Source organism: Miniopterus natalensis, chromosome 11, assembly GCF_054644295.1.
Source record: "Miniopterus natalensis isolate mMinNat1 chromosome 11, mMinNat1.hap1, whole genome shotgun sequence".
NCBI lineage: Eukaryota > Metazoa > Chordata > Mammalia > Chiroptera > Miniopteridae > Miniopterus > Miniopterus natalensis.
In genome coordinates, this window is record NC_142091.1 from 73,743,200 (window position 1) to 73,758,804 (window position 15,605).

The 15,605-nt window shown below is 44.2% G+C and overlaps 1 protein-coding gene across 1 annotated transcript in view; it reads left to right on the top strand.

Moving 5' to 3' along the window:
* The first annotated feature begins 1,557 nt into the window (after positions 1 to 1,557).
* PACS1 (phosphofurin acidic cluster sorting protein 1) overlaps positions 1,558 to 15,605 on the top strand; it is a 95,067-nt gene continuing 81,019 nt past the window's right edge. The window contains exon 1 of the mRNA XM_087822007.1: positions 1,558 to 1,919. Within this exon, the coding sequence (XP_087678133.1) occupies positions 1,573 to 1,919 (347 nt within the window). The 5' untranslated portion in view covers positions 1,558 to 1,572. The remainder of the gene's footprint in view (positions 1,920 to 15,605) is intronic.

The following is a 15,605-nucleotide window of genomic DNA, read 5'->3' on the forward strand; positions in this document are numbered from 1 at the left end:
CTGCCCCAGTGACCAGGGGCATGCACCTGGATCCCGCGTTGCAGTTGAGACTGGTGGTGAAGCCCGAGGCAGAAATTGTGTTGCCACTGCCTGCCTTTGAAGGAAGGCTCTGGGGGAAATACCTGAAGGTCTGGTTTGACCTTACTACTTTGTCCTTAGGGGCTAAAAATAGCCAGCTTAGCACCCTGGCTGGGCTGAGGAAGTTCAGTGGGGTTGGGAAGTAGGCCAGGTCAGGCCTTTCTAACAGACCTTATGGTCAGAAGAGTCAGTCCTTAGGCCGCAGTGAATACAGCTCAATCTAGATGGTCCTGAGTCTGTGATCCCATGGGCGGTTTCAATCAACCAGTTTCCAGGTTTTGGTTGGGGTGTGTGTGGGGGGGTACTTTCTCCAAGTTCTAGTTCCCTATCCCCAGAAGTCTTCCTGACAGGCTACACCAGGTTGTACAGCTGGGTTAAAAGGTATTTATTTGCCCGGCGCTGGGGAGATGTCTCCTGCTGCTGCACCACCGTGCGGTGTAAGTGCACCAACCGAGGTGCCAGCGGCAGGCGGCTTCAAGATGGTTTCTGGAGTGGGAAGTGTGGGAGATCTCACGGAGGACGTGCCAGTTGAGCTGGGCTTTGGGAGGAATAGGATTTTAGATATTGCCTAAGTGATGAAGTAGAAAAAACATTCCAAGAGGAAGAAATTGAGGGCAGGGATGGCGGGGGAGGGGAGGCGGCTTGGGCCTCGGTAATGGTTCTTTGGGGGGAAGGGGCTGTAGGGACAGAAAAGAAGGGTGGGTTCCAGGTGGGCCGGGGCTTGGCTTTATAATTCACCCACGCCAAGGGCCTTTTGGACTCTAGGTCCCTGAGCTCTTCCTTCCTGCACTGGCGAGAAGTAGGGGCGGAAACTTGGCGGACCTTGGGCCCCCGGCCGCTGGGTCTCCAGGGCTCCCTTCGCTGGGCTTGGTGACGAAACCCCGGGCCAGGTCCGCGGGGAAAGCCGCTGGGACGCGCGGCGGGTTCTTCCCGGGCTGCGCAGACCCGAGGGGCCTGAGGCGCGCTCCCGAGGCTGGCTCCTCGGGCCGGGGCCGCGCCCCGGAAAAGCGGGGTTTCCGCTGGCCAGGCCGCTGCGCCCGAAAGGACGACGGGGGAGGGGAGGCCCAGGCCGGCAGGCTGGCCAGCACGCGCTCCGAATTTGAGGGGAGCGGCTGGCCGTGCGCGGGCGGGCCGCGGACCCCTCTCCCAGGCGGCGAGGGGCGCGCGCGCAGACCCCGGGTCCGGGAGCGCGAGCCCGACCCCGCCCCTCGCGCTGGGTGGGGCCGGCGCGAGCCAGGGCTCCCCGCCCCCGCCCCGGACACGCCCACTCTGTCTCGGCGGCGCGAGCCGCAACAGGCAGCGGCGGGCGAGCGCGAGGGCTGCGCGCCGGGAGGCCCCGCGCCTGCGTGCAGCCTCTCGCTCGCTCGCGCGCCCGGGCAGGCGGGCTGAGGAGACAAGTCCCCGCCGCTGCCGTCGCCGGGGGGAGAGCCTGGGCGTCCGCTTGGCGTCGCCTCGATTACCGTAACCCCCGCGCCCCTCAGCCCCGGCCGGGCCATGGCGGAACGCGGAGGGGCGGGCGGTGGTCCCGGAGGCGCCGGGGGCGGCAGCGGCCAGCGAGGATCTGGGGTCGCCCAGTCTCCGCAGCAGCAGCCGACGCCGCAGCAGCCGACGCCGCAGCAGCCGACGCCCCCCAAGCTGGCCCAGGCCACCTCGTCCACGGCCACCGCGGCAGCGGCTGCCTCCTCCTCGTCCTCGTCCACCTCCACCTCCATGGCCGTCGCGGTGGCCTCGGGCTCCGCGCCTCCCGGCGGCCCGGGGCCAGGCCGCCCCGCCGCCCCCGTGCAGATGAACCTGTACGCCACCTGGGAGGTGGACCGGAGCTCGTCCAGCTGCGTGCCCAGGTGAGAGGCGGGCGGGGGTCCGGGGCCGCCGGGCCAGGGCTGTGCGAGCCCCCCGCCGCCTTCCATTCCTGTGTCCCGTCGCCCAAGGGGGTGCCCCCTCCCTAGAACCCCCCCCCGCCCTCGGCTGTCCCGCTGCCGGGCCTGGCGGGTGCCTGGCCTCCCTAGACTCCTCCCGCGGGGACCCCGCCCTCTCCTGGCAGCCCCACCTTCCGTCTGGGGCCGGGACCACCCTCCTCCCCTCCCCAAGCGGGCCTGGATTTTCAGCCCTGGGCCTTCCTCTCGCGGATCCGACCGAATCTGGCCTTCCTGATGGCCGGTTTCCCCGCGTAGCTCAGACTCTTTTTCCATGCCTTGCCGGTGCCCGTGGGCTGTACATATATTACATAGATGTGGCATAGATCTCTTTTGATACTATTATTTCCCAATATACTCAGCATCTGCCAAGCTCGGCTGTCACCTGCTGTCAGGTAAAGGCCATATAAAGTAACCCTAGGGGCCTTTAGTCTTCAGCACACATGTTCACTTGAACTTCACATTGCACACATTCTGCCCCTGCTTCTGTGGTCTTGTAAAAGTCTTAGTGTGTCTTCAAGTGTTTTTTTCATCTCCTCCTTCCCCCTCCATTAACTGGTCACAAATTCTCCTAGCCCTGCAAGGCTACATAAAATTACTGCCTTGTTCCTAAATTCTACTCATTCCTGTTTGTTGGAACCCTGGGGACTTTCCTTCCCTTGGTAAAAGCTTGCTGGAGTTTGGGATGTTTTCTCTTTCTGTATTGGCAAGGCAGTCTTTCTATAGCTCTTTGGGGACAGTGTCCAGTGTCTTACAGTTTACCCCTTGAATAGACTCCGTGGTGCTGGTTTTGCCCATTAAGCCCAGAGAAGTGCCTGGAGGCTATCTTTTTGTCACCTCTGAGTTGCTTCTGCTGCTTTGGAGTCTTGGGCTCACTTTCTGCTGTGTTAGCCCAGCCTTGGGCAGATGGATGTGTAAGTGGGGGATAGGGAACATTGTCTGGTTCCACTCTCTATTTTTCTTTTTCCCCCTTTTATTTTGAATTATTTCCTGCATACAAAATTACATGTATGTATGTATATGTATATATGTATCCTAGATGCTATTAAAAAATGATAAGTACATCTTTATATTTGACTCAGCGTAAGAAATAGAGCATTACCAATTATGTTGAAGCCTTCAGGGTCCCCCCTCCTGACATCCTCTTCTTCCCCCACAAAGGTAAACATTATTCGGAATTGTGTGTTTATCATTTTCCTTGTCTTTTAAACTAGTTTCATCATATATATCTCTAAATAATATTTTAAAGTTTTTAATGTTTTTGAAGTTTATGTAAATGCTATCATGCTGTATGTGTTCTGTGACCTATTTTAGTGAGTTTTTTTTAAAACTTAACATTAGGTTTGTGAGACTCACCGTTTTATGGTAAATGTAGTTTAAATACTTTCACTAATGGATAGAATTTCATTACATGAATATGTCGTAATTCTTCTTTTGATGAACATTCAGGTTGTTTTCTGTTTGTTAACATAAACAGTCATGCTTAAATATTTTGTTCAGGACTCTTGGTGTTCCCCGCAGAAGTTTCTTTGTGTTGTCCTTATATGTAGGGGTTTTTGCAGGGCACATAGCTCTGGAACTTTTAAAGATAATGCTACTTTGTTTTCCATTTGCCTCACTCTACTCTTCAGGTCCTTTGTGTTTCAACATTCATTTTACTGACTTACACTTTCTCTGTCCTTCCTTTAGGGTAATCAGGAGCCACATTAGTTTAGTTTGCTTTGGCCAGCACTGTAGCACACTACCAAACTCAAGTGTTCCTCTCTTGGCCCTAAGCAGGTCTCTCTCTTTTTTTATAGGCCCATCTCTAGCTGAAGTATTTTAATCTGTGTCTTTCAAACATAAAAGCACTGCGCCCTTCCCACATGGACCTGGTGTGTTAGTACACGCTTGCCTGTTCTTCCTTCACATCTGTTGCTGTGTTTGGTGACATTTGGACGCTGCCTTTGCTACCTTGTTAGATTGGGAAGGAATGAGCTGACTGGAAAAAAGTTGCTGTGCAATGGGAGGTAGGGGTGTAAATAAAATCACTGATTGCTTTTGATTTTTGGTCTGCTCCATTTAGTCACTGAAAAGTCCATGTTTTAAGTTACTAGCCCAAGAAACAGCCAGGCATCCTGATGAAATCAGTAATTATTATGCTAACTTGGTGTGAGAGGCTTAGCCTGGCTTGTTTTCACCTACGGGGAGTGTGCAGTATGTCATTTCTACTGACCAGTCCTTGAGATTGTCAGCTGTGCTGCTCTGACTTTGTTTTTCAGCCGTCACCCTTGTGCCTCTTCTCTCCTTGTGGAACACTTGTGCTCTTTGGAGCATGCTGTTTTGTCTGCAGGATGGAAAATAACACCCTGTGGGGAGAGAATGGCTTGCTATTGGCCCTTCAAATCATTAGAGTCATCTGGTTAATTTGAAGTCTTCTTGGTGTACTTTTTCATGTTGTTTAGACTATATTGCCATTGTGCACTCTGTATATAGTCTAGGGTTAACATTCTGGTCTCGTGTAACTCAGTGAGACACAAACATGAAATATATACACTTAAGACGTGCAAACATGATTGTGGATCTGAGGTTAGCTATATATAAGAATTTAAAAAGATTAAAAAAAAATCTTTATTGATTTCAGAGAGAGGGAGAGAGAGAGAAACATCAATGATGAAAGTGTCATTGATCGGCTGCCTCCTGCACACCCCTGACTGGGGATTAAGCCTGCAATCCGGGCATGTGCCCTCACTGGGAATTGAACCATGATCTCCTGGATCCTAGGTCAACGCTCAACTGCTGAGCCACACCTGGCTGGGCTATATAAGAATTTTGTGGGATTCAGTCATGTGAAGTGTGATTCTCTACGTAGTACGGAGAAGAGAGTTGGAAATTTGAGTGTAAAGGTGGTCATGCTCCTTTTCTTGATCCCTATAGAAATATAATTTGCTTTTGAAAAAAAATCCCTTTCCTATATTAGATATTTAAATAAAAACGAGTATTGTAGTTGTTTTTCAGGTATGTATTCTGCTCTTATTTAACATCTACTAAACTCCCTCAGAACCTAAGTAATTTTAAAAACTTTTTATGAGGAACATACATGAAGTTAGCTTTAAAATAATTAAATTATTCTACGCATTGCAATTTTTACCAGCATTTTTTAAATAAAAAGATTAATATATGTTCATGATTAGAAACTTTAGCAGTCTAGGAAAATGGGAGATGTAAAGGAAAAGCCCTAGTCTTATATCTGTTCTTATTCCCTAGAGGTAATCACTGGGAAACACAGCTGGCTTGTATGATTCTGTTATGAGCAGGTAGGTCTATTATAGTTCTTTCATGAAATTCACAGCTTTTGAAGTTGGCATTGTTTTTCCTCCACAGTAAGAAGTACCTGTTGACTGTGGTCCATGGTATGTATACTGGTGTGGCACCATTGTAGGCACCATGTGGCATGTTGCTTGATGTTAAAGAAAGGGTTCTAAGAGTCTCTCATCAATCCCTTCTCTTCGGTCTTTGCATGATGTTTTCCCTGATGTTCTTTTCTGTTTTTGAATTGCTTAAGTAGGAGAGGCAGAAAAATTATTAAACTTCACAAGTCTATAACATTTCCTCAGTGGCATAAAACTGATTATTAGGAGACAAAAAGTGCTCTGTTGTATCACTCACAGACTGTATCACATTTGTCTTTGTACAAAGCATATTTGCATATCCTTATCTTAGGGAAGGAGTTCAGTAGTTATTAGTCACATTTCTCCTACCATTTTTTTTTTTAAGTGGATACTGAAGTTAAGCCTTATTGTACAAAAGTGTTAGAGCCAAAGGAGGTGGCATGACTTAGGTATGACTGGCCTGCAGAAGTGTTTCATGAAGGTACTTGGGGGCAGTTGTCCCTCTAACCACAAAAGCACTAGGCAAGCCAGGATATATTGCTGTGTGTTCTTATTGTATACTAGGGCAAACTCTTCCACACCTTAGATTTTTTCATGCATTAATTGGGAATACTTTTATTTACCATCCATTCTAAGATGTGGGTGGAAATAAATGTAATAGGACTTATATATCCACAGGAGAAAGTACTTAAATGATAGATATAAAGTAAATATAATTGACCAAATAAGAGAGACCTGGTGAAATTTCTGTTATTTCCCTAGCATTAAAAGTCTTTAAAGCATATTTGCACCTTAGAAGATTGGAATTTCACATTGTGAGTGTTGTAATAGGATATCCTCTCTGTCAGGGTAATATTATCCATTGTAACTGTGGAAGCTCAGATTCCTTAAAGCAGAAAGAGAATGACTTTCACAGAATCCGTTTTACATGTATTGATTTACAGGTCTTTTGGACACATTAGTGGTTATGTGATTTCTTTTTAAATTAGTTCTCCAATTTCTTAGCTGAGCCAGTAGGCCACTGCTGTTAACTTAGTGCTTGCCCCAGTGTGCATGAGGGAGGTGCAAATCAGAAAATGTGTGGGCTTTGTCTTTTCACTATTTCACCCCAGGAGGCCTTGTTCTGTTTTGGCCTGGACCTGAAGGCTCAGTGCGTCCTTTGAAATTTGGAGTCAGCTTGGCTTGCATCTGCGGCATCACATTCTGGGAGTACTTTGGGAACCCAGGGTAGATGTGGGAATGATTGCAAGAGCTAGTTGTTTTCCAGCCTGGGTTTGGGGTGGTATTAAAGGCTCTTGAGAAAAGACAGGGGTCCAAGTTGGTTTTAGATCATCCTTCAGAGGCTCATTGGGCTGGAATTGAGCAAGGTTGTTGGGTTCTAGATTGGTAGGAGAATACCCAGCAGAGCTCCTGAGGTTTTAGAAAGCCAAAATGTGTCAAGTGTTCCCCTCTTACTGCCACTCGCAGGCCAGTTGTCTGGTTAGAAGCCTGCTGAACCTGCATTCCCTTTTATCTTATTACAAACCAAAGAATAGGTGTAGTCACAGCTCAGGGAGCCACTTAGGCAGACCTGTAACTGGCTTCTGACTTGGGTGACAGTAAAGAAGGCTAGTAAATGATGATACATTGTTAGTTAGCTTATATATCTTCTAGAAAACCCTTCCTTCCTTAAAACATTCCATTTGATATTCGGTTATGCCTTAAGGTCATAAGCTGTCTTATCTTTAAAGCTGTGCTAATACCTTAGCCACTAGCTGCATGTGGCTATTAAATTCAAATTAATTAAAATGCAATACAATTTAAAATTCTCTTCCTTACTTGCATTAGCCACATTTTATGTTGCACTCTTCACATTTGGCTAATGGCTTCCATATTGGACAGGGCAGATCTAGAACATTTCCAGGACCAGAGAAAGTTTTAGGGAGAAAATTATCTCTAAGTATGGCACTTCTAGTATTAATATTTGTGGTTCCTTCTTATTTAACTAAATGGGATATTTCTGTCCTTTTCCAAATTATTTTATTTTATTTATTTATTTAAAACATACCTTTATTGATTTCAGAGAGAGGAAAGGAGGGGGGGAGAGACTTTCCCTGATGAGTGAGTCATTGATCAGCTGCAGCCCACAACCCGGGCCTGTGCCCTGACCGGCAACCGAACCCCGATCTCCTGGATCCTAGGTCAACGCTCAGCTGCTGAGCCACGCCCAGCCAGGCTTCAAATTATTTTAAAGTGCCTCTCTTCTTGCTATTTCAAGGACTCATTAGTTTTGTTAGTTTTTGCCCTTTCTTCTAGTCTGTCACTTCTGCCTGGAGGGAATTTGCATCCTGGTGCTTCCCTGCCATTTGTTTTCCATATTTTTAGGCCTTAATATCTGGTGAGAAAACCGCCCGGAAGCATTAACTCCAAAATGGTGTTTAGATGGTACGATTATGTGTGATGCTAATTTTTGTCCTTATATGTTATTTGGTGATTTCTAAACTTTCTACAATAAACATGTATTACAGAAAATACCAGTAAATGTTGGTTTAAAAATACTTATTTAAAAATACATGTTGACATTACTTGATTGTACACCTCAAAGGAGTGAACATTACGAATTTTGTATCATAATAAAGCTGTAAAAAAAGTACATATTGAATGGGTGAAGATATGGAGTACTAAAATTTCATTTCGCTCATTACCTTCCTTTCTTGGTTCTTGAGTTGCTTGTTCATTTTTATTGATAGCAAAAATGGTGACTGGAGAATGTTCCAGAACGTTGCTTCCTGGTGGTGGGTGGGTGATGAGGCCCCGGTGATAAGGTAGTATTGATAATGGCACATTTATGTATTTAATGTTTGTGTAGATTCTTTTTTAAGGTACACTAAAGACCAGAATATCTGAGTCTAGTTCTAGCTTCACCCGTTTTTCTGAGCCTAAATACTTTTCTTCTTTTCTCGGTGGGAGTCATGATCCTGTGAACTCCCAGAATATATGTCTCATTCGTCCTTTCAGCACTTGTAGTACTTTTATTCTGTAAACATAGACACTAGGTTATAGTCTATAGATTATTTTGGCAAAAAATTTTTAGAACCGTGATGTGCATTTTAGAAATCACACCGAGGAATTTACTCTGAACTACTTTTTTTTTTAGTGACCTGATACAGATAAAGGTAGATAAGAAAGGATAGATGTTTTAAAACTTGATTCTTACTACAATACCTATTCCTCTCTTTGGAGACTGCAAAACTTCTCTAAGTGACAGTCTGCATCTCAAAACCTTATTGTGAACAAGCTTCCCCCAGGTAACGTTTTGGATGTAACTGGCATATTAATTGTCCCTGAGGAAATTTAGACTGGTTATTGTGCTTCGATATAGGCAGGTGTTTTTTCTTTCCAAAGCATTTTGTGTGTTTGTGTCTGTCTGTCTGTCTTTGAATTTCTTTTTGTTCTTTTCATAGGCGAGATATTCTTTGTAGAAGGTTTTTTTTAATAGTTTAGAAAACACAGAAGGCTTAAGATGTCACTTGTCATTCATTTGATCCTTCGTGACTTAGGTTTTCCTGTCTGTTTGAAAACACGAAATGGCTTCACGATTTAGAGAGTAGCTTTTCCCTCCTGTTTCTCTGCTTTATGGTACCTTTTAAACACGTTGCACGGTACTGTTTTAATTCTACCCATCCTCTGCCATCCTGGCCTCCTCCCGGAAGGTAACCACTGGTAGCAGTTCAGAGTGATAGTTAAAAATGAAAATCAGATCATGTCACTCTCCTCTTCGTAATCTTCCCAGTTCATTCATTTAGCAATGTTTATAGACCAACTGGTATGTGTCACAAATCAAATCCTTGATTTCATAAAGTATACATTCTAGTGGGTGAAGATAAAAGACACTGTAAAATAACTTTTCATCATACTTTGAATAAAACCCCTTTCTATGACTTAGGAGATGCTTCCTGGTGTGACCCCTTTCTCTGTCTCTGCCCTCGTCTTTTACCTCTCTCCCCTGTGCTCAGTTAGCTCTGGGCAGGCTGGGCCTAGGCACTGTCACCTCTGCCTTCAGGCTTTTGCACTTGCTGTTCTCTCTACTTGGATACTCTGTCCCTAGGTCATTGTCTGGCTCGCTCCTGGGTATCATTAAAGTCATCATTCAATTGACCTGCTACCTTGAAAGCTGCCCTCATCTGCCCAGTCCATTCTGGGAGTTTATAAATCTTCACAACTAGTTATCATCATTTGTGGTGGTGTTTTTTTAATCCCCACCCGAGGATATTTTTTCCATTGCTTTCAGAGAGAGAGACACACACACATTGATTGGTTGCCTCCCGCACGCACTGGAGCTGAGTATGTGCCCTTGGCTGGAAATAAACTCGGGACCCTTCAGTTGGCAGGCTGACACTCTGACCACTGAGCCAAACCAACTACAGCAGTTATCATCATTTGAAATAATCCTGTTCATTTATGTAGTACTTTGTAGGTGCTTAATAAATACATTTGTTGAAAAACAGTTCCTGTTTATTTATAATGTTTGTTGAGTGAAAGTCTGTTATACACCATTTATTTAACAAATATTTATCGAGTATTTCTATGTGCCAAGCACTGCTCTAGGTGCTGGGGAAATGGCAGCAAACAGGTTCACAAAGTTTATTCTCTGCTAGTGCACATGCTAGTGGAGGGAGACAGGTAAATAACTAGATCTTTAATAAATAGGTAGTGAGTAGTGCCATGAAAAATAAGGCAGAGTAGGGAATTGAGAGTGTTGGAGGAAAGGCTGTTTTAGATAGGGTGGCCAGAGAAGGCCTCTGGTGAGGCAACATTTGGGCTGATGCCTGAATGACGTGAACCTGACTAATTGAGCACTTACTGTATTCTACAGTAACCTTCAGAGGCGGGTATTGAGATCCCTCTCCCAGAAAGGGAAATCAAGGTCCAGTGAAGTGAGGGCATTTTTGCAAGGCTACATTGCTCAGAGGTAGGTGGAGCAGGGATTTGTCTTCATGACTCATGATTGTCTGACACCAGAGCTATTTCTCTTTTTAAACTTGATGTCCCCCAAACCCTGTCTGGTTCTCATAGTTGACATAAAATATTTAATGCTTTATATGTTACCACGTTGGAATTACAGAATGCTGCTTTATCACCAAATTACAGACAGTGAGATGATTTATAGCATAGTGACTGTGGGTGTCAGTTCTGGAGCCAGTAGCCAGGATTTTAATCCTCACTCTGTTGTTTACCATTTGAGTGACGGGCAAATTATTTCACCTCTCTAATGCTTCAATGTTCTCATCTTTAAAATGGGCATAATGGCCTTAGCTGGCTTTTCTCAGTGGTCAGAGCATCAGCCTACAGACTGAAGGGTCCCAGGTTCAATTCTGGCCAAGGGCACATACCTTGGTTGCAGGCTCGATCCCCAGCCCTGGTCCGGGTGCAGGCAGGAGGCAACCAATCGATGTGTCTCTCTCACATGGATGTTTCTCTCTCTCTCTCTCTCTCCTTTCCACTCCCTCTGAAAAGCAGTGGAAAAAATATCCTCTGGTAAGGATTAAAAAAAAAAGGCATAATAATCGTCCCTGTCCCTCATTTATTATGCGGGTTAAATGAGATTAATACAGTTCGGTGCTTGTATGGCATATAGAAAATACTTAAAAATATTAGCTATTACTGTTATTACTGCTATCTTAATGCCGACGAGTCGAGCTTCTCTGTCTCCTGCACACCCTCCAAAATCTGCTTTCTTTCTAGAATTAGGGCAACTCTGTTGATACTCTGATTTCCTTAGCAGGACCATTACAAGGTCTTGAGTTCACTTTAGACACAGATCCTGCCAAACGCTAAGCTTAATAAACTAGAAAGCCAAAGCAAAATATTTTGGTTCTCTGAAGCAGTGGCTGAGTCGGAATCCTGTTTCTACATCCTGCTAGCGTATATGAACGGAAGACATGGTGCAGGCCCCGCCTGCAAACCACAACTTTGTTTTGAGCCTACTTGACTTGACAGCTTCCCTATTCTACCTGCTGACTTCTTTAGCTCTGCTTTGGCAGCCAGAAGAGTAACTAAACCGGTTTACAGCTAGTCATTTATCACCAATAAAAGCTGAGCCACTCCAAGGAAAATTAAGGGTTTAAATGGAGTTGATATTTTTCTCTTGTCTCCTTAAGCTTTCCTTTTTATGTCTCAAACTATAGAGAAACTGTACTCTTCTTTCACAGGAGAAACCTGATAATACATTTAAGGCTTATCGTAAAACATTTGGATCTTTGTATATATGTTAATTTTCTCCATTAATAAGCATCAAGACTTTATTTTCTCATTTTGGTTGGAAATCTGCAAACATATTTACATGTTTCTGGCTCTTCCTTAAGAACACATAAAGCAGATTAACCTCTTCTGAAGTGTGGTTCATCATGATGAGGGGGATCCTTCTGGTGAACATCAGCGCTTGAAATGAAGAGTGTAGACTGGTACCTGGTGTGTAACTGTTTTTAAACTCATGTTGGTTGTTTAGTTTGTTTTTGTCTTTGTTTCTCTGCATGGCTGTCAATATGCCTTCTTCCTGCTTTGTTGCTTTTAATAATACACCCTGGGCTGAAGAACTGGGTAATCAAATACGTGAAGAATGAATCGGCTCCGAAATCAAGGGACAGTAAACTGCAGCATAGGGAATACAGTCAGTAATATTGTAGTAAGTGTGTATGGCGCCAGCTGGGTACTTGAGCTATCAGGGGATCACTTTGTAAAGCATCCATTGTCTAAGCACTATGCAAGAACCACTGGGCTCTAAATAGAAAGCTAAGAGTAATGGGCAGTCTGGTCCAAGAACATGAGACTCACAGCTGGGGTGTTTCAGGAGTGAAGAAGAAACATTTTGCTTACTTCTTGGTTTAGGTTGCCCTCCAGAGAGGGAGGATTGCTAGTGAGTTTAGGGTCGGGGTTTAATCTTCTAAAGTCTTTAGGGAGTCAGAAGCCCTGTTGAAGATACGGTTAGAGATACAAGTCAAATTTTATGTTTGAGTTGGAGTATTATGGATTAGTAAATAAAGCCCTATAACCTTATAGCTAATTTTTTTGATTACCTCTGGGCAAGTCACTTTTCCTAATTTTAAAAGCGAGGATACCTTTTTTTTGGCCTTTTTGATTTGTTACGAAGAGAAACAAAACATTTGCAAGATGTTTGACCATCTGTACTCATCGAGTTCATTACCTTGACATCTTTGGGTAATGCCAGTGAGGCTGGGATCATGATGGTGTATTTGTAGACCTGTGGTGGGCCTGATTCATGTTAGTCATCTTTTACATTGTCTTCCCAGCTAGGTTTTCCTTTGGTATTTTCAGCTCCTACCCAATAGAATGTGGCAGTGTTATCTACCTTAAGTCTGTTGTTTAATAAAATTGCCTCATCAAAATGAAAAGATGTGGGAAGTGGCCTGCAGCATTCTGTCGTCCCGCCATGCACCGTGCTTGCTGCAGATGCAAGTGAATAAGCCACTCTGGAAACCGAGGTCCTCTGGGAGCGTAAAAGCTCCTGTGGCTATTAATGGTTTAATTGTATTTCCTCCCTGCCACCAAAGTGTGCAATAAATTGTTTATGCCCGTGTCTTTAATGGGGAGAATTGTTCATTAACTGTATGTAATATCATTTTCGCTTTGTTTTTATTACTTGTAGATAATCCCCTCTCTCTTTCCTTAAAAAACACACACACTTATAATAGGAATAATTATAACATCATTAAAAATTTATTTTTAAATCATCACTTGAGGACATGCTTAGAGAAAGAGAAACATCAGTGTGAGAAACATTGGTTGGTTGCCTTCCATATGGATCAAACCTGAAACCCAGGTATATGCCCTGACCAGGAATCGAACTGGCAACCTTTCAGTGAGTGCACAGGACTGTGCTCAGGCAACTGAACCACTCTGGCCGAGCCAGAATAGCTATAATATTATTAAACATTGCCCATTAATATTTATTTTTATTTTGTTTTGAGAGTACGTTTATTAAATCTGGGGACAGTGAAACAAGAAAGGGTTTAGGATTGAAGAAGCAGCAGGAGAGCCCAGGTGGGGCTGCTGTGACTCACTGAGAAGTCAGAGAAAAGGGGGCCTTGGAGACAGGTTCAGGGGGTTAGCCCAGGATGAGCTGCCACTGCCCACTGCTCTGTGGTTGCAAGTCTTGCGGGGACCCTTAGAGTTTAGGAGGTGCAGCCTGTGGGGGAAGAAGAGGGGAGGGGAAAGGCTGGGCGTACTTCTATGAGGGAGAGTGCGCTGCCCTTTAATCTTTCCCGTTGATTTTTCTTTCCATGGAGAAAAGGAAATCTCATTGGAGAAATAGAAGCTTGGGCTGGAAATGGGAAATGGTCTTCTAAACTAAGATTTAGCATAAGATTAGCTTGGTATGCTTTGGACTTATGCCAGGTGATATCTTTGTTTAGTTCTCAGGCAGCCTCACTGATAAATGGCATGTCTCAGTGTGGTGATGCGTCATCTGATTTGAATTGGTTTAAGAGAAAATTTTATAGAGAAATGACTGGGGTGATGCTCTATTTGAGTTTTGTTGTGTTTTGTTTGATGCCCATTCAAGTATTTCCCCCTATTCTTATATCTGGAGGAAAAATATCAGCAAGCTACTCTAATCTCTTTAAAACCATGAGCCCTAAATGCTTTGGCTCTAGAATTTGGTCTTTTATTTGGCTTCACCTCACCATGAGGGTTTGCATAAGTCTCTATAACTCTACCTAGTAGTAACTTCATTTGGTCAGCAGATACTTATTGAGCATACATCATATACCAGTGACCATTTTAGACACCGAGGAGAGAGCAGTCAACAAAACAGACAAAAATTCAGCTCTCCTGAGGGTTACCGTCCAGGGGCAGGTTGGGTAGCAAATGAATGAGCCAATGATAAGGTATGTCGGACAGGGAAAATTAAAGAGGGAAAAGGGAGTAAGCAGAGCAGGAAGTGTTACAGTTTAAATAAGGTGATCTAGAAGATCTCAGAAGGTGAGCAGCCCTTGTGGAGCATACATTTATGCAAGTCAGTAGAGGAAACAGCAAGTACTGGTAGATTCCGGGAATATCCAGGAGGCCAGGGACTGGAGCCAAATGAGCAAGACAGAGAGTAATGGGAGAGGAAATCAGAGAGGTAAATGGGACCAAATCTTGTAGGCCGTTGGAGCACTCTGGCTTTGACCTTGAGTGAGATGGGAAGCTATTGGGGGTTTCAGCCAGAGAAGAGGCATGATAATGACTTCTATATTAGAATACCCACTGGCTGCTGTGTGCAGACTAGCCTGTAGAGAAGGGCAGGAGTGGAAGCAGGGAGTCCAGTTAGGAGTATTATGATGATGTAGTGGGAGCTGATGTTGGCTTGGACCAGGGTAGCAGCGGTGGAGGAGACTTCAGATTCTGAGTATATTTTCAAGACTAAAGAATTTGCTTATGAATTAGATTTGGGGTATGATAGAAGTAAAGGATTCAAGGATGACTTCAAAGTTCCATTTAACTTCCTTTTGTCATTTTTGTGGGTTTCTTTTACCAAAATATTTATTATTGTCATCTCTTTATCTTAAGTGACCTTATGCGAGAAAGAGCTGTGTCACAAAACTCTTCAAAGCTCTTGAGGAATTTTGTTTCTCTTTTTGCTATTTGTAATTAGTTGGAAATAGATTTCCTTGGGAACTTACTGGATAATGATAATTTGTAGGCTGGCAACCGATTGTGTTAAAATCTAGATGAATTCTTTTTTATGCTGTGGGCCATGTTGAAACTATTGGAGTAGCTGAGTCTGAACATCCCTTGTTATTCTGCTGTCATCATTACTTGGTCTGGTATCTCCTCTGTGATCCTTATTTAATCGTTTTGGATGAGAGAGATCTATTGCAGAAGCCATTAACAACATAGCACATATCCTTTGTCACTAAGCCAGTGAAACTGAAAAGTAAAACACATCTGTTTTTTTGTTTTTCGTTTTAAATGACTGGTTTGCTACAGTAGACGGCCTGTCTGTGCTTCCTAGGAGCTGCTCTGTAAGGAGGAATCTTGCTGCAGAATGATCTAATTTGTGTAATCTTGAAGGTGGAGCTATTTTTGAAAGAGAACTGAAAAATAATGGAGCCCTTTGCTTGAGAGTGCCAGATTGGCTCCAACTGGAAAAGTGCTCGGTTAGGTTTCAGAGTTTAATTCATTTTCCCCTTGTTCTGCTCGCAGCGTCTAAATCAAGTTTATGATGGGCATAGAGGTGACTGCCCTTGAAAGGGACAGCTGG